This window comes from Astyanax mexicanus, chromosome 25 (genome assembly GCF_023375975.1).
Source record: "Astyanax mexicanus isolate ESR-SI-001 chromosome 25, AstMex3_surface, whole genome shotgun sequence".
Classification (NCBI taxonomy): Eukaryota; Metazoa; Chordata; class Actinopteri; order Characiformes; family Acestrorhamphidae; genus Astyanax; species Astyanax mexicanus.
Genome location: NC_064432.1, coordinates 26,237,298 through 26,260,881, shown reverse-complemented (window position 1 = coordinate 26,260,881; position 23,584 = coordinate 26,237,298). Strand labels below are relative to the sequence as shown.

General features: G+C 35.5%; 2 protein-coding genes across 2 annotated transcripts; one reads left to right on the top strand and one right to left on the bottom strand.

Moving 5' to 3' along the window:
• The first annotated feature begins 2,419 nt into the window (after positions 1–2,419).
• Positions 2,420–14,756, top strand: si:cabz01007802.1 (uncharacterized). Its single transcript, XM_049472135.1, has 16 exons — positions 2,420–2,516; positions 2,605–2,643; positions 3,780–3,836; positions 4,689–4,760; positions 5,457–5,516; positions 6,224–6,295; positions 6,574–6,630; positions 7,221–7,268; positions 7,588–7,647; positions 8,566–8,628; positions 9,886–9,963; positions 11,316–11,390; positions 11,919–11,958; positions 12,046–12,097; positions 12,290–12,704; positions 13,561–14,756. Exons 3-16 carry the CDS (start codon positions 3,789–3,791, stop codon positions 14,077–14,079), a joined length of 1,659 nt encoding a protein of 552 aa, XP_049328092.1. The 5' UTR covers positions 2,420–2,516; positions 2,605–2,643; positions 3,780–3,788; the 3' UTR covers positions 14,080–14,756.
• Positions 14,757–15,900: 1,144 nt separating this feature from the next.
• Positions 15,901–19,953, bottom strand: LOC103029730 (caprin-2). Its single transcript, XM_007253173.4, has 4 exons — positions 19,642–19,953; positions 18,283–18,387; positions 17,122–17,250; positions 15,901–16,301 (listed from the first exon to the last, which is right to left on the bottom strand). The coding sequence occupies exons 1-4, from the start codon at positions 19,910–19,912 to the stop codon at positions 16,018–16,020; spliced, it is 789 nt and encodes a 262-aa protein (XP_007253235.3). The 5' UTR covers positions 19,913–19,953; the 3' UTR covers positions 15,901–16,017.
• Between the last annotated feature and the right edge of the window lie 3,631 nt (positions 19,954–23,584).

The following is a 23,584-nucleotide window of genomic DNA, read 5'->3' as shown; positions in this document are numbered from 1 at the left end:
TCTCTGTTTCTGGGTAAGATAAAGAGTTTTAACTCACTTTCTCCTCAAAACTGCAGAGAAACACACCGTGTGGAGGATTTAACTGCTGCTGTATTTATATATAAAAGTTCTGAGGAGCTTCTGTAGCGATTCTGAGTAAAAGCGAACTGATTCAGGAGTGACCGAGCAAATATAACTGAGTTACTGAGCGGATGTACCGCAGATCTTAAGCGTAAAACTTATTTAAGCGTTAATTTTAGCGTTAACTTAACTTTAGCTAAGGCCAGGTTGGTACGGTAGCTATAGCGACGGGCAGCTGCCAACGTCATCACGTTTTTAACGCTCTCCTCGCGCGCGCACAAAGTAACAACACATCGCTAGCTAACTAGCTAACTAGCTAACTAAAAATACACAAACTAAAACTGAAATAAAATGATTTTACCCCCCTAAAACTTAAATTACCCGAGTAATCTGCTATAACTGCACCCTAACCTCCTGCATAGCAGGCTGAATGTCTTCTAAATGCCCTTCAGTGAGTGGTTCTGGCTGACAAACCACAAATCTCTCCTAAAACACCAAATCTGAGGTAAAATTGAGATATTCTGAGGTAATTTAGCTTCTCTTTCATTCAAAATTGGAATATACCTTGTAAAATAAGTATCAGGTCTACAAAAAATGCCAGATTTGACCCAAAACATCAAATCTGAGGTCAAATTGAGGTAGTCTGAGGTAATTTAGCTTTTATTTTATAAAAATTTGTATTACACATTTTAAATGAAATTTTAGGTAAAAAAAAGCCAGATTTTATCCATGACATCAAATCTGAGGTACAAATGAGGTAATCAGATAAAAAATTGAGGTCTGAGGTAATTGAGTAAATGAGTCAAAAATGTCATTCCATAGTTGCATGAAGTTTAACTAAAATTGTGTTGCAGAAATACTTTTTTTGGAGTAAATTGGATTAACTGTATCTGTATTAACTGTAACTGAAATGATGCTCCCTGGATGTGAAGCCTGTGCTAGTCCAGATCACTTAACCTATCTTAAATACTCGCTGCCTTGATATTCCAGCTGCATACGGACCACTGAGTATTAACTGAGTAGTAATTGATACTGATTAAAATGTTCATGCTGATTCTTAGATTAGAACCTTAATGTTTACCTGTTCAGGAGAAAAGTAGCCAGCTCAGCATCTTGCGTCTTGTAGTCCTTCTGGGCTCTAAGCTGTCTCCTTCTATCAATTCCATTGCCAATATTTGCTCTGCTTTGTTCTACCTCTGTTCATGGAGCTCTTTTTTGAAGGATGCCGATGCCGCTGTTTTGCCGGCTATTGTGTACCTGGCAACTCGAGATTTAGAAATAAAAGTAGAGAATTCGTGGCTTTACCACAGACTCCAAAACGGACAATTCAAACGATATGTCAAGAGATACCAGAGCTTAAACTTGGCTAGTTTCCTTGATATGATTTTATTAGTTCGTACAGAAAAGTTAATGCATATTGACCTTTACATCCATTCAATCCAAGCTGAATGCAGGGCGTTGTGAGGCTAAATAATATCCCTTATCTAGTTCTTATCATCGCTACTGTAAAGGAATCTGAGGCGGCGAGTTTCTATCCACTGAACCGTTTCACAGCAAATGTCATGCAGGTTGTGGTAAAACGACTTTTATTTTTAAAAGGTAAAAAAGAAAACTAGCAAATTATACAGGCTGGGAAGGCTGACATTTATTTACCAACCTTTGCTGAAATGGTCTAGATCAGTGGTTTTCAAACGTTTTGGACCAAATACCACCAATAACCAAACTAGAACTTCCATATATCTCCTAAAATCCATTTGACAGAAACACATACGCTATTTTACAGTCTGTAAGTTAGTATTATGGTTTATAAATAGTTTGATTGATTATTGTTTCTGGTTAATACAGTATTTTATCTTACTGAGAATCTCAGAAACTGTAGTGAACTGTTGGTTGGTTGAGCATATCTAACTTATTTATCGAGCAACTGTAGTGCAGAAATTGTAGTGAACTATAGTGAACTGTTGGTTGATTAAGCAGGTCTATCTTATTTATATATTAACTGTAGGACCAATGAAAATTATGTTAACCTCTGGTAAAGATATTAGCCTTACACTTACAGTACTTTTCACACTCAAACTTTTTTTTTTTAATCTTGTGCAGCCTTCACAGCCCTCAGGGTGAGGCGAGTTTGCTGTAATCTTCCACAGACGAGGTCTGATTAAAGCACATGATTATCACTTGATCATATCACAGTCAAAAACAGCATCCTGTATTCTCGTTTTTTTTTTTTTTATCTGTGTGTTTCAGATCTCGGCTACTGTAGGTCAGGTTACGCATGTTCCGGAGTGAAAAGGCACCTGTGGTCCCACAGGTGAATATGTGTTTATCTTTTATATTACACACATGCATTTAAAGACTGTTAGAGTATTACATGACTGCAGCTTCCTCTTTGCACACAGGAAGTGAATAAACACATCCAGTCCACCGTACCCAAAGAGACGAAAGTAGAGAATAAGGTACAGGTTTGACTTTTTTTTTCTTTTCTAGATAAAATTCCATTAATATGTTCTTAAATTTTGAAATAAATTTATTTTAATTTATCAGGAAAATGCTGGTGGAGCTGGTGTCAACCCCCACAACAAGGTCAGAACCACTTTTTAAAATGTAATTCTCATTTTATTTTAAATATTGTTGCAGTCATTCAAAAATGTTCATCTCCAAAATGTCAACTTTACATGACCGTTAAAACATTCTTGACTTTCTTGAATAGAAATATTTAATTCCAAGTTATTTTATCATATTTTAGAATAAAGTCTTTGCACAACATATGTCAAAAATGGCAACAAACAGGGTTTGTACTATCATAAAAACCCTGGAAAAGTCATGGAATTTGAAAATAACAATTTCCAGGCCTAGATAAGTTGTGGAAAAATAAAAATACCCAGAAAGTTTTAGTTTATTGATGGAGAAAATCTATTTTGAGCTTAAAAAAATCAGAGTTTATTCAGTAATTTAGCCAAGTTCACACAATGGAGCTCTCAGGATCTGATACACATTTATTATTAAAGATTGCATGTCAGCATTTTTATCAGATTCATTTTAGACCTAATATAATATAATAAATTTTAATGATCCTTTTAGTTGATTTTTGAGTTTTACTGTCCATATCTGCACTGATGTTCTAAAAATTGTATGACCATAAAAATTTGCCTTGAAAGCATGAAAAAGCCATGAAAAAATCATGGAAATGTATTGGTTAAAAAGTGTATGAACCCTGAAAAGAAAATACAAGATTGTTACAGAACATGTTTATATATAGATACACTTACCTTTTGTTTTATTTCTTTCATTTACATTCTTTACTATCTTATTTTTACTTTTAGCCACTTTATTGTATTTCTCTTTTTCTTTATCTGTTTATCTTTTATGATTCTGATTTATTTAGATCCCTTTATTTTATTGCTTTATTTTATTTATTTTAGCCTGTCCACTTATCCTTTTATTCTGATTTTTTTAATCTTCTTATGTCTTAATTAAATCTCATATTGTTTTTGTTTTTAATGCTTTTACTATTTAATTTGTATTGTTTTGTTTGAAGTTTCTTATTTTTGATTAACAGTTTAAATACTTGATTTTAATTTATTTTTTCTTTTAGTCTCTTTGTAAGCTGTAAATGCTGAGTTGCCCTCAGTGTGTAAAACAGAGTGAAGATAAAGATTTGATTGATTGATTGATTGATTGATTGATTGATTAATTTATTGATTGGTTCTGTTTCACAGAGCTCTGGGATGATGGGTGCACTGGAAAAGATGAATCCGTTCAAGTCTTCCCCACAGGTAAGCGATTTATACCTAACTTTTCTGCACCTCCAGCACATATATTGGCAGATCTTTGAGTCTTTGAGAGTGGTATTTTGCAATCCTGGGCATTGAGAGCATATTAATATTCACCCTGCAGACAGAAACCTGACTGAACTCATCAGCTATTTAAAAAGAGGCCTTCACGTTCTAACATGCCGCTTTTCATGCCTTAAAAACCAGCGTGTTAGAACACACACTAACATTTAAATTGGAAATAGAGATTTAGGAGTAGAAATCTGTGTTTTTGTTAGTGTTTTATAGTTAATAGTACAGGATGAGTACAGTGTACAGTAGGAATGTGAACACAGAACTGTGACCCTCGTATCAACTGATGGTTTGGTACAAATACATGTACTTATACATCCACAGAGGTTACACTTTACAGTCATTGTAAATATATACCTGTTTTTTTTAATCCTGGTTTTTAATCACAGTTTTAATTTCATGCATCTTGGAATCATGTTCTCCTCCACCAGTCTTACACACTGCTTTTGGATAACTTTATGCTGCTTTACTCCTGGTGCAAAAATTCAAGCAGTTCAGTTTGGTGGTTTGATGGTTTGTGATCATCCATCTTCCTCTTGTTATATTCCAGAGGTTTTTAATTTGGTAAAATAAAAAAAGCTCATCATTTTTAAGTAGTATCTTAAAAATGATGGTAACAATTGTGCATTAATAACTTTATCCTTATTAACAGCATTAAATTATAGCAGCAGTGCTAAAGCTGATGCATATGGCTGTGTGTGTATCTTGATGAAGATAAATATGAAGATGATTATTATGATGAAGATGATGTACTAAACAAGTGTGTACTCTTTCCTCCATCAGAGCTCGTTATCAGAGAGTAAATCTCCTCCAACTGGGGAAAGTGATGGGGGCGGAGTTAAAGAACCGAGTCAGGTGAGCAAATCTAGTAATTTAAGGTTCTGTACACGTTAACGGAAATTCAAGGCTAACGTTGCTAACATCTTACACCCTGCACAAGGTGCATTGAGATGCTCATTGCTATCTTACACCTCGCCAACAGTCTATATATCTGCACTGATGGGGGTGGTGTTCTGGAAATGAGGTGTGTTCAGGTACATTTCTGGAGTTTTGCTTCTTTATCTTGGTAACAGAAAACACAGGAGCTCCACTGACTGAATACAACCTAGACAGACATCAACAGTCAGACGTTCATCGCTATCTTGGCAACACGTGCAAAAACCCAACTTTTACATCAACAATAAACAGAATAGTAAATAAAATAACTTTGCTGTTCCCATAAATGAGCTGCTGGAGCTCCTTCTCAGCGTAAACCAGCAGCTCAGTTTCCTCTGCTGAGAAGCGTTTGTTATACACGTCCAGGTAGCTGCATTTGGCACGTTAAAATAGCAACGTGCCAAAGTCAAAGAGACTTTGTCTGAGGTAGGAATCTGTACCTACTGCTCACTGCGCACCTGATTCTTAAGAATATATTAATTGATATCACAAAGATCTGTTGCAATATCTATGTTAATGAACTACAGTGAAATGCTGGAAGTGTACTTGTGTATTTGTAACTTCAGGTAAAAATAATTTTAAGTGATTGTTTTGTTGTAAAATGTTTGATTTCAGAACACCGGGATGGTAAGCGGATTTATTCAGATGGTCAACCCGTTTAAGTCGTCTTCACAGGTAAGAACATTCACTTTTAGTACTAAATATGAAGGTTTATTTAATTGTAACATTTGTGAAGTTGTTATAACAGGTAATGTTCAATGTGTGCAATGTGTTTCTTACGTAAAACTATTAAGTAGAAGTGTGAAAAATATATAATCTCAAGAAGACATTACGCAAAACTCGCTTTTTTTTTTATAGACTCTATAAAGACACTATAAAGACTCCAAACACCAAAAAATCTATCCTTTTCTGTGAATCAGCTGAAAGAGTTTGGTATCATGAATCATTTGCTTCTATGAGCTGTTTGGCTCCTCCCTCATGGTGATGTCACAATAAGGAAACCTGCATAGAACCACCCTGGCTCCACCCCTCACCTGTCAACCCACCCACTAGATCAGTTAAAGAAACACCAACTGGTTGAAAACCTCAGACAGTACACATGAGGTTTATCCAGCAGACTTCTTCTGAGGGAGGGATCTGTACCTGCTGTCCTTGTCGAGTCATCAGATGAGGGAGTTCAAAGAACTTTCAAACAATGAGTTTTTTTGCTTCTATGGCAGTGAAGTATGAAGTAGTTTGTTAGTGTTCTGCCATTTAGCTACACAAGGACTTTGAATACAATGTTTCTACACTGACTTGTGTTAAAATGTGACGTTAGGAAGTTTTTCCCTTCTTCTGTGAAGCTGAAAGTTTATCTGTGTTTTTTCTTTTGTTGATCTCAGGTTTCAAAATCCAGCAGTCAGTCTTCCCTCACTGGAAAGAGTGGAGAGAATAAAACCTCAGAACCTGCACAGGTAAAGATTTAAACTGTGATAAAAAACCAGGATTATTCCACCAAATATTGATTATTTCTGAACTCTTAAAACTTTATGAATATGAAATTGTTTTCTTTGCATTATTTGAGGTCTGAAAGCTCTGCATCTTTTCTGTTATTTCAGCCATTTCTCATTTTCTGTAAATAAATGCTCTAAATGAGAATATTTTTATTTGAAATTTAAGAGAAATGTTGTCTGTAGTTTATAGAATAAAACAACAATGTTAAATAAATACTTCTGTCTCTGTTTTACTTTAGAACCCTGGACTGGTTCTGGGACTGATTCAGAAAGTGAACCCATTCAGGACTTCACAGGTACAACACACTATATACACACTCTTACACACACACACACACACACACTATGCAATCACAATCTTACACACACTACACACAAACACTATATACACACAGTGTTACACACAAACATTTAAACATATACATACATACACACTATACACACATTCTTATACACACACTATACACACACAATACACACACACACACACACTACACACACACACACACATTCTTATACACACACTACACACAAACACTATATACACAGTCTTACACACACACACACACACACACACTTAAACACATACACTAAGCACTAAATACTCACACATACACACTATACACATTCTTATACACACACTCTTACACACACACAACCTTACACACACACTCTTACACAATACGCACACTATACAAACGCTCTATTCACACACACACTATACACACACCTACACCTACTCAGGGTAATCAGTGCTATCAGCAGAGTTGTGCTGTCAGTGTTGTCTGTGCTCAGCAGTGTATGTGTGTGTGTGTGGGTGTGTGGAGGAGGGGGGGGGGGGTGTTGTCTGGTTCAGCACCTCAGTCTCATCTCTGTCTCTCTCTAGAACCCAAACAATGGCCTTCCCTCCCAGAACACAGACACAACCCAGCAGGTAAGACCAGTACAGGACCAGTAGAAGACCAGGAGATCTGTATCTCTGTATGATCTGATAATGCTTAAATGCTCTGTAATGTGTGTGTGTGTGTGTGTGTGTGTGTGTGTGTGTGTGTGTGTGTGTGTGTGTGTGTGTGTGTGTGTGTGTGTGTGTGTGTGTGTGTGTGTGTGTGTGTGTGTGTGTGTGTGTGTGTGTGTGTGTGTGTGTGTGTGTGTGTGTGTGTGTGTTTGTGTGTGTTTGTGTGTGTGTGTGTGTGTGTGTGTGTTTGTGTGTGTGTGTGTGTGTGTGTGTGTGTGTGTGTGTGTGTGTTTTTCAGAGTGCTGACGTAGCTGAAGGTGTGAAGCAGGACGTCAGTATGAATAAAGACACGCTTCAGGTACTGAGGTTATTGTTTTACTCTCGTTTGCCAGGGTGTTTTTTTTTCTGTGTTTAATGTTTTTGGTTGGTATTTAAATAGAGTTTCCACACATTCCAGAAAAACTGGAAAAGCTTGATTTTCTAAAAATATCCTAGAAACATTCAGCAGATCCTAAACCCACTTGCCTATGATGTTTCAGATAATCAGGGTAGTGTGTTTCGGTAACAGAACTGAGTGAGACCACAACTAAAATGTGTATTTTAACTTAAATATTATGGATTTAATATGAAAAAAATATTTTTAAAGCATAGATGGGATTTGGAGTCAAACAACTATGCAAACAAATACATCTCTGAAGGATTTAATAAACATATTTCATGGTAAAGTTTATAGTTAGAGAGTGGGGACAGGTAACAAATACAATTTTTCTTACTTTTGCTATTAGCTCAATGTACAAGATACTATGCTTAGTAATAAAATGTCTTTTAAAGTTATTTCGTGTGCATATTTATACAGAAATGGCACTTATTTGGCAGAAATGCCTAAACAAATGCCAAAAATCCTTATAACCCTCTATTAGAACTGGCTTATATGACAATACTTTATTATATCATATAAATAATCTGTTATTGTAAAATATGATACACATCTCTAAGTATATATAGAGATTTCATTAGAGTTAAAAAAAACACAGACCAGCTGACCCAGAGTGTAATTAGTGTTGTTTAATAAAATGAGTGTATTTACTAATAACTGTAGTGTTTAGAGTTAATTGTTGATGGGTTTTAATGACTTTTTAATGCGGTAAACTCATTATTTACATTGTGTGCATGTTGCATCTAATGTAAACAGATATTTAAATCAAATGATTCTTCTGGCTTCTTTGTTTGGTTCTATTTTTGCTGAATCTTAACATACCGTTCTTGTTCATTACAGGAATCTGATTTAAAGTCCGTATTTCCTTCAGTTCAGAACGATGAGGATCCAGCAGCAGATCAGGTCTGTATTACAAGGTTTGCTATTTTGTGTTGAGTTATTTTGTATAAACTTTAAAATTAAGGATTCAAGGATTCAAGGAGATTTTATTGTCATTCGCATCACATGTGGTACATGAAGTGGAACGAAATTGTGATCTCACGATCCAGTTTTACACCCAAAGAGCTGTTATTAAAATAGATATATAGATAAAAAAGAATACAATAAAAGAAATAGAATATACAAAATAGATAGATAAATATCCCAAAGAAAAAATAAATAAATAGAGAGTAGAAGGTTCAGCAACATGAAGTCCAGAGTGCAAGTGTGCTATAGCAGCATGATAATGTGAATTAGAGCAGTGGAGATAAAGTGTCTCAGTGCAAGTAAAGTGACCATGTTGGTAAACAGTAAACAGTAATTTGTCCTTGGTGTCAGTGCAGTGTGTTGTTAAGTGGAGTTTAAGAGTCTTACAGCTTACAGCAGCAGAAGTAATTTATATAATTTTATGTTTAAAACTCCATAAACCAGTGTAATTTGCAGAGTCAGGGAAATACCAGGGAAATGTGTTGCATGTTTATTATAGCAATGCACTAGAATTGGAAATTTTGGAGCAAAACCAAACCATTTGGACAATAGCTGAATATCAAATGCCGAAAGGTTTTCATTCATGTTGGTACTTTTTTATTACATATGCAGATATATGCAAAAAAAGCTATCACAAAACTAAAAGAGCACTTAAAAATGATGAGTTTCTTTGATTTTACCAAATTGAAAACCTCTGGAATATAATCAAGAGGAAGATGGATGATCACAAACCATCAAACCACCAAACTGAACTGCTTGAAGTTATCCAAAAGCAGTGTGTAAGACTGGTGGAGGAGAACATGATGCCAAGATGCATGAAAAAAACTGTGATTAAAAACCAGAGTTATTCCACCAAATATTGATTATTTCTGAACTCTTAAAACTTTATGAATATGAACTTGTTTTCTTTGCATTATTTGAGGTCTGAAAGTTCTGCATCTTTTTTGTTATTTCAGTCATTTCTCATTTTCTGTAAATAAATGCTCTAAATGAGAATATTTTTATTTGGAATTTGGGAGAAATGTTGTCTGTAGTTTATAGAATAAAACAACAATGTTCATTTTACTCAAACATAAACCTATAAATAGCAAAATCAAAGAAACGGATTCAGAAACTGAAGCGCTCTCCATTTTTTACAGAGCTGTATATGTGTTTTATATAGTTAATCTTATGTTTTGTGATGTTTTTGTTTAGAGAGGCTCCACAGCATCACAGACCCCCACAGAACCCAGTTCTCCAAAGATTCTTGGCTTTGAATGGAATCATTTTAAGGTAGGTTCTGCTATCTTGGCAACGCAGCAGCACAAACCCAACTTTTACATCAACAATAAACAGAATAGTAAATAAAATAACATTGCTGTTCCCGTAAATGAGCTGCTGGAGCTCCTTCACAGCGTCAACCAGCAGCTCAGTTTCCTCTGCTGAGAAGAGTTTGTTGGACACGTCCAGGTAGCTGCACCGTTACAATAGCAATCTGCCAATATCAGAGCTCACCTGGTTCAACTCTTAAAGGAAATGATGAGCTGACACAATTGCCCAACCCATTTATTAGGACTCCCCCTATCACTAGTGATGCTCCAACACCAGGAGGGTGAAGACCAGCACACGCCTCCTACGACACATGTGAAGTCAGACTCCGCCTCTTTTTGAACCTTTTTCCGAGTAGCATCACAGCGCTAACGCACGGAGGAAAGCGCAGCAACTCGGTTCTGATACATCAGCTCACAGACGCAGCCTTGTGCTGATCCACATCACCCTAGGAGTGATGAGGGGAAAGAGCAAGGACAATTGTGCTCTCTCAGGGCTACGGCAGCGGATGGCAACCTGCATGAACAGGATTCGAACCAGCGATCTTCTGATCATAGTGCCAGTGCTCAAATCAACATCTTTACATTGAATTAAAACATTGTTAGCTCTCAGTGTAAATCAGTGTAAAATAATTATTTCATAGTAGTCTATTTCTATTGGTCCATTTATCATTAAATTCTGATACAATGTAAAACACAGATTGCATTTTAGCTGCAGTTACATTCTGCCCCCTGCTGGTGTATTTTCACTTTGCAATTTTTGTATATTAAAAATATATTTTTTAAATTTAGTTTTATATTTAGATATTTATTCAAAAATATGTTGGAACTTATTTGTTGCATAAAATTCATACTAATTAAGTAATGAATTAGTTGCATTAATGACATTTAAACTTAACCTTATTAAACTCTGCTCAGCTGCATCAGACGAAATGCACAGAACATATACAACAACTACACCAGCAATTATTATTATATTAAATTAAAATGATCAAGTAAAATATTAAATGGAAGAAAAAGTAAGACGTTTATTCCTTGCATTAATAAGCTTTTAGTTCTCATAAATTGCATAAAATTGCAGAATTTTTAGGGCTATCAAACGCTAAAAAAAGAAACTATTATTTGCACAATTTGCTGTGATTTAATAGCGATCGTGTTCTATATTATAAAATAGTTAATGTGATGGTTTGATAGATCTGAACACATGGTAAAACTGATGTTAATATGATATAGTTTTAGGAGCGAGTGCCTGAAGTGTGAAGCCATATGCAGGTTCTCTATAGTATAAAAGTAGTAAATAAATATTATATTTAACAGAAAGACTCATGTGAAGTTCCTGCTGTGGAGGAGGTGTCGGCACCTGGTGAAGACCGTCCCCTGCAGACTGACGAAGTACGTAACATTTACCTTTTTATATCATATACAAATGTGTATATAAAAGGGCTTTTCCACTGAATCGGTGCCATTTCTGTCCCAGGAAATGATATGTATAAATTTGAACACAAAATAACTTTAAAATACATTTTATTATTAAGCATAGTGTCTTGTACATTTGACCTATTTGCAAAAGATATGTAATTAGCATTTGTTACCTGTCCCCACTCTCTAACTATAAACTTTACCATGAAATATAAGTATTAAAATCCTTTAGAGATGTATTTTGTGTTGCATCAAATCCCATCTATGCTTTAAAAACATATTTTCATAATAAATCCATAATATTTAAGGTAAAAAGAGTTGAAATAAAAAAAAAATACATTTAATTTGGAAGAGATACAAAAAGCAAATGGCACCCATTCGGTGGAATGGCCCATAATATGTAAAATATATATATATAATGTATTTATATTGCATTGTTCATAAAATTGAGAGATAAGTAATGCAGGTGTTTGTAATCCTATATTATAATGTTATTTGTAGGATGAAGAGGGTTTATTGGAGTGGTGGGGGACTGTTGAAGGTAGGGTACAGAAGATAAAGTGTGTGTGTGTTTAAATTTATGTTTTATATATATATTTAAATAATAAAAAACATTTTGCTTCTTTAGGTTGGAACGAATGGAACGAGTCTACGAACTTTGAGGGAGAAGAAGCAGAGCAGTAAGAATTCAGTCTATGTATATTTATATGTAAAACGTATTATTAAAGTATTATCTCAGGAGACTTATACTCCTGTATATGTTGTTAGGAGTTATCTTGTGAGGCTGATTGCCACGTCATAGAAGGAGGCATTACCTCCCGCAGTGGGCGGTGGATGAGCTCTCTTTCTTTCTCTCTCTCTCTTCGTAACAGAGCGGTGGAGGCGGCGGCTGATCGCGTCTTCATGGCTGCTCGTCTGTTCGTTCACCTGTTTAACCAGCGGGAGGCGTCGCTGCACCACAGAGTTGCGGAGCTGTTAGCGTTAGCCGACGCGGCGGACAGCTTCCATAAGAAAACTGTGACGGCTAGTGTCGGAGGGGGCGTGGCCAGCGTTGCCGGGAGCATTACGACCATCACGGGACTGGCGCTGGCGCCGTTTACGCTCGGAACGTCTCTCATCGTAACGGCGGTGGGCATCGGTGTAGCGACGGCGGGGGGCATCACCTCAGCCTCTGCCAACATTACCGACACTATGCACTCCAGAACAGACCGAGCCAAAGTGGAGCAGATCATCCTCGGATACCAGGAGGAGATAAACGACATCAAAGACTGTCTTCAGTTCCTTCAGGTCAGACCCACACAGCTTAGCTCATCATTCAGCAGCTTCAGCTACAGGCTAACGTTTATAGTTTACAGTATAATATTTAAAGTTTATAGTTTCTTAGGGGGTTCTGGCGTAAATTTCTTTTTTATAGGTTTTTTTTTTTTTATCCTCTGTGATTTTATTCCCGTCCAGAACGATCATATGCATGTTTTTCTCAGAAAATTACAGGCTGAATTATCTACTGTTTTCCTCTGAACTCCGTGCTCCTCCAGTAATTTTATTCCCGTCCGGACGCACATCTGAGTTTTGTCTCCTCGCGTTTAAGTGGAAATGGAGGAGCTACTGAGCACGATGATGTCACGTGACCAAGAAAGCCTAAAAGCTCACTGGTCCTCCTGTTTTTTTTTTTTTGTTTTTTTTTTTTGTTTTTCTTTTCAATTGCAATCCGGATGTACAGTTTTATCACTGAGTAGTATCATGAAGTGTGAAGTACCATTCAATATATTGTGATATATTGCGATACCGCAAGCAAGCATATATACTGCTTATTGTTGTTTTAAATAAATTTTCTAAAAAAAAAACTGTCATATTAATCATCATATATATATATATATAAAATGAAAGTAAAATATAAGTTTAAAAAATTAGTTTTCAGTCCTGTTCTGTTCCTGCTCTACTTGCTCAGTTTATATATAAGATTTACCCAGTAATTTTCTCAATTAATGCTGATTCCCCCCTTTAAAGAAGAAGAGGAAGAACATTTTGCTATCCTGGAACATACAGCTCTGGAAAGATATTAAGAAAATCTTAAAAAAATACCGTGATATACGTTTTTTTCCCATATACTTCATTTATATAATAAAGTTCCTCTCTCTCTCAGGCAGGAATGGAGACTCTGGAGGAGTGGAACTTCGAGCAGTATCTGGACAGCATCTCTAAGCGAGCCATGAACAAAAGCGTGAAGCATGTGATGAAGGAGGGCGGCCGGGCGGGGAAGGCTCTCCTCATCAACACAGAGAGCCTGGTCAGCACGGTGCAGGTTCTGGGGGCGGCCGGCGGAGCCGCCAAAGCCGCCCAGGCCGTCACTGTGGCCAGCGGGGTGATGTCTGGCCTCTTCCTGGCCCTGGACGTCTTCTTCCTGGCTAAAGACTCCATGGAGCTGCGCAAGGGGGCCAAGACCGAGTTCGCCGCAAAGATCAGGGAGGTGTGCAAAGAGCTGCAGGACGGCCTTCAGGAACTGAAGAAGATTAAAGAGCAGCTGGAGGATATTATGGAAGATATTGAAGAGGAAGACGAGGAGGAGGAGGAAGAGGAAGTGGAAGAAGAAGAAGAGGAGGAGGAAACGTCTGAGGAGAACCAAAGAGAAACGAGTCTTAATCATGAGAATACGCATGCGTGATTTACAGTAGGGTTGGTGCTGGGGTACATTTCGAGCTTCCATATATATATTTATCTATACTTTTATTTTATTTAACTTCTATTGTATTTAAAAGTCGTATTATTTTATTGTGGGTCAATAACTGGATGCATTTCATTGAGGAGGAGCCCAGCTTTCTTAAAGTCGCACATTTCCAGGCTTCTGGTTCTGAGTTTGGTTCTGAAAGTTGTAAATAGGGTCGCTACGAGATCTCGTGCTGCACAATAAGCAGCACAATATTTTTATCAGGTCAAAGTTATATGTGTCTGCTCCCTGCTCTGCTCCCTGCTCTGCTCCCTGCTCTGCTCTCTACTACTCTGGTCTGCTGCTGTGCTGTGCTCCATAGGTTGCCCGGTCTGTACAGAACCCACTAGGGGATGCCAGTTGCATACAAAACTCTCACTGTGGGGATTGTAGCAATAGTTTTAGGTAGTCATGGCAAAATTGAGGCTTTTTGCAGATTTAATCAAATAAACAAACTTATTTGGAAAAAGTGACTGAATGAGAAATCAGAATCGGTCACTTTACCTCTTTCTCTCTTTATCAAGTTTAAAATGATCCCAAACAGCAGATCCAGGTCTTTCTGAGGTTCTTCCATTTCACAGATGCTGCTGGTTTGACGAACTATGAGCAATAAACAATAATATTTGTTACTGTAATCCACGTGTCGCATGCTTTGCAGTTTATTTGGTGACCGATTTTCTCTCTTACAGCATTTTTGAGTGTTAAAATACTGAAACACTGCACAAAAATATGACTTTTTGGAAAAATACAACTTTAAAACATGGATATTTGAGCTCAGTACATTAAAACAATGCATTTACCTCCATAACTGCATGTTAAAAAATGAAAATATTGTTTAAAACATCTCAATATGAACTAAATACTGATTCATACAGTATCTTAGAAACTTTTACTGGATTTAAAACACAATATAACCATAGATGGTTTTACAAAACAATTATATTTAACTAGATGCTTTATAACACATCTTCCTTTCACAAGGCATAACACAACAGTCAGTGTGCGCGCGTCCAACCAAAGCAGAAAAAAAAATCCTTTTTTAACTACATTTATTTTAAAAGAATCATTGATCGAGTAGGTTTCCCATATACTGAAACTGTGCTAAGTATCTGTTTTTAAGGCTATTGAATTTAGTTTTTATTTGAGTAGTCTTTTTATTTATTTATTTATTTATTTATTTTTATTTCAACAGTAAACTGCTGTATTACATTTTTCATGGTAAAACTATATTTTCATTCGGCTACTTTGAAAATTAACAATAGGCAATCTTTTTAAAAGACATTAGGCAAGTTATATATGTATGCATTCCTACATCTCCCCTTAAAATGTAATATTGTAGTCACAGTTTTAAAAATTATGTGGATGAAACAGGGGACAAAAGCCTTATTTATCTACAGGGATTTTCAGTTACATTGTTATTTTCTGTTTATTTAGAAGTAAATAACAGATGATTCCTGTAGGAGAGATCCTTTGGGAATGGTAATGAAAGATGGCAGCCAGTAGCTTTGTGTGTGTTTTTGCAGGATTAACTGTGGATTTTGCTGTTTCGCTTTAAGGATTTAAATACTTTACTTTAGGGTACTTTAGCACTCTACTGGTTTCCATTTACACCCCGAAGAAATACTTCACACATTTGACTTAGTTTCTGGGGATTGCATCATCGATGATTGGAGATGATTAGACTCTTAATTTAAAGTAATAGAGTTTCTAATGAACTTTGCTCCATTTTTCGCTATTTTTTTTATTTATTTCCTGTATAATGAATAAACTCAGGCACTGTGTTGCTTGAAGTAGCTTTATTATATTTGCTTGCATTTGAGTACAGGTCTGATTTATTTTATCCAGTGATATTTATAATCTAGACCAGTTAACACCTCTGCACAGAGCTGAACACTCTTACACAGTGAAAAGCAGAATTCCAGTAAAAGTTGTGTAATTTTTATCATCATCAAAAACCCAGTTTTCTGCCCAGAGCCGGATACACATCTTATCCCCCTTCATGAGCTGGAGGGTGATGGCGTTGGCTCCGTTATGGGAGCTCTCGAACGTGTTCCTATGGTGGCCGGTGGTGACGACCCGCTGCCCGTTCCTGGTCAGGGTCAGGTAGGTGGCCTTAGCGCCCAGGGCGTGATTGTAAAACATGAAAAGATACACACCACTGACCGGTACTGTGAAGGTTCCTACAGCGGAGAACACGATAGAATGAGAGAATGAGTTGTGTTAAGTCAGATTACTCAGCAGAGTTTTGCATCTTCTCCAGTACAGACATGTTAAAAATAATGCTTATAAAATCTACAGCCCATAATACAGCTCTGGAAACAAATAAGACCACTTTAAAATGATGAGTTTCTTAACAAATTAAAAACCTCTGGAATATAATCAAGAGGAAGATGGATGATCACAAACCATCAAACCACCAAACTGAACTGCTTGAATTTTTGCACCAGGAGTAAAGCAGCATAAAGTTATCCAAAAGCAGTGTGTAAGACTGGTGGAGGAGAACATGATGCCAAGATGCATGAAAAAACTCTTAAAACTTTATGAATATGAACTTGTTTTCTTTGCATTATTTGAGGTCTGAAAGCTCTGCATCTTTTCATTTTCTGTAAATAAATGCTCTAAATTACGATATTTTATTTGGAATTTGGGAGAAATGTCTGTAGTTTATAGAATAAAACAACAATGTTCATTTTACTCAAACATAAACCTATAAATAGTAAAATCAGAGAAACTGATTCAGAAACTGAAGTGCTCTCCTTTTTTTTTTACAGAGCTGTATAATCAAACGAGGTCTTATATATTTCAGGATCCATCACACCAGGCTGCAGTCCAGGACTTTAACCAGTCACGAAACTAAAAATGCAGGAAACTAAAAATCTCCATTACAGTCAGAGCAAACAATTAAAACATTCAATTGAAACCTTTATCTTTTTGAACAATTTCAAACATACAGAAATTTGAGCTTCATTTGTATATATACTATATATGTAGGTCACGTACCTGTGTTACTGTCGTAGCCTTTGCCCACATTGGTGAAAACGTTGCTGTATTTTAAAGTGGTTTCGGTTTTAAAAGGCCCGACATTTCCAAAACTGCGCAGAGAAGCCGAGAAAACAACGTTGGTTCTGCCTGAAAAAAAAAACAAAATAAAGGAAATTAGCTCAAACTAGACTTTCATCCGAGTTGTCAAATGGTTTTATTTCCCGTGCTAAAAAAAAACTTGTAAAGAAAACAAGAATATGGATGAGAAAATTATTAGACACTTGGGCTTATTGATCATAGTCCGTGTATTATTCGTTCATTTGATATTCAATTGAGAATGAAAATAAGAAAATAATAAACAAAATAATAATTTTCGTTTTTGAATATAATACAAAAAAAAAATACGCCTTGTATTTTTTGTTTTTTATTTGATGATCAAAACAAAAATGGGAAAAAAAGTTATTCATAACTGGAATTTACTGCATGTTACTTGGTCGCAAAACCCAAACTAAAATCCAGCTGAAATCCCGCGAAGTAGAGTTTAGATTCTATGCCCGATGCCGACCTGATGCCCGAGCCGAAATAGACTTAAAACTAAATATATTATTTTAAAGGGAGAATTATAAAATAGACTTTAAACAAAATATTTTATTTGAAAGGGAGAAATATAAAATAGAATTAAAACTAAATATATTCCATTTCCCATCGGTTACCTCGGACTTGGGTCGGGCTCAATAAAATGGTCTGTGGTGTAGGCGTCTGTTTTTTTTTGTTTGTTTTTTGTTTCCACCACTTTTATTGAATGTACAGAATCACAATATAGCAAACAAACAAACAAACCATTTCACAAGTTTCACAAGCCCCAGCTCTGGGGCTCCTGCACACATGAGCTCCTCCACTTGTATATTTCTCCCTTTCAAATAATATATGAACCCATTTTAAAATTCTCTCTTTCAAATAATATATGTCGTTTTAAGTCTATTTTATAATTCTCCCTTTCAAATTATATATATATAATATATAAATCAAATAAAAAATAAACCCCATGGGACATTATTTCATCATGTTACCTGTCAGAATATAAAATAGACACTTTAAAGATTAAGAAAAAACAGGTGGGAAAGAAATCCACTTTGTGTTCGTGGACTCCTGTTTCCATTTAGACTGAAACAGATTTACCTGAAGGCAGTTTCTTCAGAGCTTCTATCTGGGCCTGCTGCTCTCCCTGCTTCTGCTCGGCTGATTTAAGTCTGGAACCAAGAGATGTAAGTTCTTTACTCAGATCTGGGAAAAGAAACAGCAGAAGAAACAGTGCAGAATAAAATTAGTCCACATTTAAAAACACTTTCTCACAGTAAAAAGCGTTAAAAGTTAAAAAAAAAAAAAAAACTCCTGATCATCAATCTGGTCTTGAGCTGCATGTTTTAGGTTTTCCTTTTTTTCTGCATCATAAAATATGATGTAATTCTGTAATGCTGTAATTCCCCTAGTGAATAAAAGTAGATTAAAGTAGTACACTAAGCATTATTATACTATAGTGCACTAAAGTGTTCCTGTAGCCACATTATTATTATTCATTAATCAATATTTATATAAAAGTGATCAAATGGAACAGCTTTTTTTTCTACTTACACTTTAACTGTATAAAAATAGGGAAACAAAAGTAGTACTTAAATGTTGCTTGAAGTGTACTTAACTGTATTTTAAATATACTTAAGTAACATTTCATCTACTTTATGTATGTAATCCCATATTTTAAATACGCTTACAGTAAAATTATAATATATTTAATAATGATTATTACCACTGTATCACAGTTTATTTATTATACACCAGGTATATTAGATTAGAAATGTATTTGATGTATAGAATTGATGTTAAAAATATGTGATCTTTATTTACATTACAGTACAGTACAAATATACAAAAATGCTTCTTGTTCCTGTCTTTTATAAGCAGCACACTTCTAGTGTATCAACTGCGTTGGGTATAAAAATATATTTTTTAATATACTGTACTACAATTTTTAGTGTTACAAAATTTATTTTAAATATGTTATTTAACACTGTGTCCCATAATTTACTTATATTTATATTTTCCTAATTGTAATTAGAGCATTGATATACATTTTAAGTGTTATATTAATGTAATACTTAAATATATTTTTAATATGTTTTACCAATGTAGTCATTTTATTTAATTTATAAAAAGTTACATGATACATTGTATTTTAAGTGAACTACTGTGACAGACTTTAAGTCTATTTGGAAATTAATATTATTATTATTATTATTATTATTATTATTATTATTATATTATTATTATTATATTATTATTATTATTATTATTATTATTATTTTACTTTTTTACTTTTTAAAAAGCTTTTATGATCAAAGTGCTTTTCAGATATTTTAAGTAAGTACGAACATCTCTTAGTATATTCACAGCATACTTCGATATTTCTCAGTATGTTTTAAGTTCAGTTAAGTATATATTTTATGTATATTTCTCGCCAGGGTGTCTGAAGGTCAGCCATACCTTTATTCTCCTGTTTCAGAACCCCGAGCTGAGTCTCGGCGGTCTTCAGTTTGTACGTAACCTGGTTCAGCCGTGAGTCCATTGCCTCCAGTTTCTGCTTCAGCTTTGCGTCTTCAGTCATCAGATAGACGCACTGGTCTACAGAGCAAACCAGTGTAGATTGCTGAAGATCAGCTGGTACATTTTGTTTTCCATATCGAGACTTACTTTCAGCATAAACTGAAGATAAGAGACAGGGGAGTAAAGCTATCAGAATTACTGAAACTCTCATTTTTAATCTCTCTTTCAGCTTCCAGCTTCCAGCAGGGCTTGCTGTGTTCAGAGTTGATCTCAGGTCACGTTTTTATACGTGCTGATGTTTCAACATCATGTTCTGGATGATGAATAAGGATGAATAAGCGCTCTGGACTCTACAGGCAAGTTAACCCTTTCCTTCCTGAGACCTGTCTAACCTTTCAATTTTTAAAGCTCAAAAAAATGTTCATACAGTTGCAAGAAATATGCGAGAAGTATGTGAATCCTTTGGGTTATACTTGGATTTCCTCATAAATTGGTCATTAAATGTGTTCTGATCTTCATATACGTCACAAGAATAGACAAACACAGTCTGCTCAAACTAATAACGCCCAAAAATATATATGTTTGCATGGATTTATTGAACACAGCATGAATCAAGACCTACGTTCAAGAATTGTTGACGCATAAATCTGGAAAGGGTCACAAAAGTATCTCTAAAAGCTTGATGTTCATGTGTCCACGGTAAGACAGGCGCTCTACAAATGAAGAAAGTTCAGCACTTTCTGTTGCTGCTACTCTCCCTAGGCGTGGTAAAGTCCTGTAAAGGTGACTGCAAGAGCACAGCGCATGCAAAATGATCAATGAGGTGAGGAAGAATCCTAGAGTGTCAGCTGAAGAGTACAGAAATTTTTGGCACATGCTTACAAAAAACTGTAAACTGTAAATTACACATAACCATATTGTATTTCTATTTACAGTTTTTTTATGTTGTAATTTGACAGCACTTTACTGTTTTGATGAAAATTTAGTTTTTCTCCAGGAGAAACATGCAATGAGGGTCTGCTCTCCAGATATATTTCTTTTATCTCACGAAAATAATGCGACAACTAAGTAAAAACACTGAAGAAGAGTGCGGTATTTAGTTTTATAGATTTACAGCATTAATAAAGTCAGTGGAAGATGATGATGAAATGCAGAAGTCAGTGTCACAATGAAAATACAGTTTAAAGATGATCTCCGTTATCTCTGGGTTTATGGACGTGGCAGTGTTTATTGCTTAATGTTGAGTCGTTTTCTACATCGCTTCTGAAGAAATACTGAACGTTTCATATCGGCCCTGATAAAGATCATACCAGTTCCTTATTAAACGTCTCCAACAGCGAACTCAACAGTGAAAAAAAAAAAATGTTTATTTTCACTGTTGAGTTCGCTGTTGGAGACGTTTAATCATGAACTGATATGATCGTTACATTATAAAATGAATATTAAAGGAGAACTCTGGTGTAAAATTGACTTTTGTTCTAGTAAAACATGATAAAGAGTACTAAACTTTGTTGAATAGCTCATATCTGCTCTCCTGCAGCTTTCTGAGATCCAGCAATTTTGTTCACGTTGTTAAACAGGCTTTAGAATGGGTATTAAAGGGGCATATTTTTCCCCTGCAGATAAATTGATTTTTCCACAGACTCAAAGTAGCTTCACACTTCATTGGTAGAATTCAAAGAGCTCTTACATTAAAACGAAGCATTAATAACTTTAAAACTGCACAATAAGCTTATTAAAAACCCCTCTTTACAACCCATGGCTTAAGCTCCATCATCTTAAAGTAAAGTCCGAATCATTAGAGTGACGAGCATGTTATGTTGACGCTACGAGATGTAAACAGTGTATTTTAATAAGCTTCTTGTGCAGTTTTAAAGTTACTAATGCCTTGTTTTAAATGTCAGAGCTCTCCGGATTCTTCCAGTGAGGTGTGGAGCTACTTTGAGCCTGAATAAGAGTGTAAAAAGCGATTTATCTTGAGAGAGGAAAAAAAAAACATTTATTTGATGTCTAAATTACTGCAGTTACAACATTCACAATAGCATTTTTAAAAGCAGACTTGGATATATTTTTGTGATGAGTTCAGTCTCTAGCAGCCACAGATCGAAACAAAGCTAAAATACAAAGCTAAATACTGTGTTTGTTTAAGGGAATTTCAGTGTGATGAGTTGGCCGTTGCGGGTGTTATAAGCAGAGGATGGCGGGTGTCTAATGGACACGCCCATTAGAGAGTTCAGTCACGCTACTCAACACCTTGGAATAAACTCTGAAATAAACTCGCACAATTTAACACTTTCACACATTTTTGTTTAACTCCAGATTTTTGAACTCCAAAAATTTGCTGTTTACAATACCCAGAACGCACCACACCATGACATCACACTCACTCCCGATCACATGACACACCGCATGACACCTCCAGGAAGTCCTGAGTATTGATTACCCCTTAGAATATAAGGACCATGCTCACGCTCACACCTCGCCGAGTAATTGTTTGGTTCGTCCTGCATTACAAAGCGTTTCTATTGCCCTCGTTGTTATTTCCGTGTATGATCCTGTTTCCGTGTTTTTCCGACTTTGATTTTTGCCTTTGCCTGTTTATTGGATTATCTGTGTATGACCTGGACTGTGTTATCTCTACTGGATTACTGCCTTCTCTGTGATATCTCCTGCTCGTGTATGAACTCTGGACTGTCCCAAGTTTATGGTATGGTTTCCCTGCGTATTGTATTACTGGTATTGACCCCTGCTCAATCTTTTAATAAAAGATTTTACCTGTATCCGCTCAAGTCTCCTCCATGTCTGGCCCTGACACTAATCTTCTTCTAATTTTTTAAAACTCTTTTCAACTTTGGTGTAACAATTTAGGAAGTTAAACAAACACATATCTGAGTTAAAAAAGAACTCTGGCTAGATGTTATGTTTAATTTAACTCCAAAGAGTGTGGAGCTACAGTACCTAAACTCTGGGAAAGAGTTAAAATCAACCCTTTGGGAGTTAATCCAACATTTGACTTTTTATCTGTGTATCTGCGTGTGTCTCAGTCCTGCCGATTCATCACAGGGTCTGATGGTGGCCAGTTTGCAGCATGTATTACAGGAGAATCTTCTGGAGAATGGTTTACACTTTGTTTGCTGATCATTTGCATTAAAACATCAAATTTGCCAGAGCATTTGCCTTTCAAATAAAAGAGAATCCCACCACTTGCAGCCCAAGAGGTTTTTTACCCGAGTCAAATAAAGCAGCTCACCATTAACTTTAGCACTGCACTTACCAACATCCCTCACACTGCATTAACTAAGATCTCTGAGGAACTCAAAAGATCTCTGAAGAACTGGTAAGATCTTTAATGAAATCCGAAAAACTCTAAAGAACACTGAACAAATTTAAAACTCTCTAAAGTACTCGAGTCTTTAGTCTGAAGAAACTGGAACTCAATATATGGCTCTCTGTCAGTTTGGATGACCTTAATATTGTTCTTTTTTTTTTCTTAGCAAGAAAACAGTTATATGTAAATATTAAGATTTAATACAATTAATAGAGTAAAAAATAAGAAAAGAAATTGATTTAAAATATAGAAGAAATGCAGACTTAAAAAAAGTTAAAACCATAGAGTAATAAATTAAATTCCGATTGATAAAGGAAAATGAAAATAGCTTATAATTACCCAACTAAAACAACTAGAGCTTAGACTCTCCTGAACCCGACTCAGGCTCAAGAAAATTGTCTGTAACGGTTTTGTCTGTTTTTAATGCTATTTTTTTATATATATATATATAAAGCTATGGCGTGATAATTACAATATAGCAAAGTAAAAAATGAAACTGTGTTTTAAATAAAAGTTGTGCAAGATAGAATGTAATAATCACGCAGCTTTTTGTGC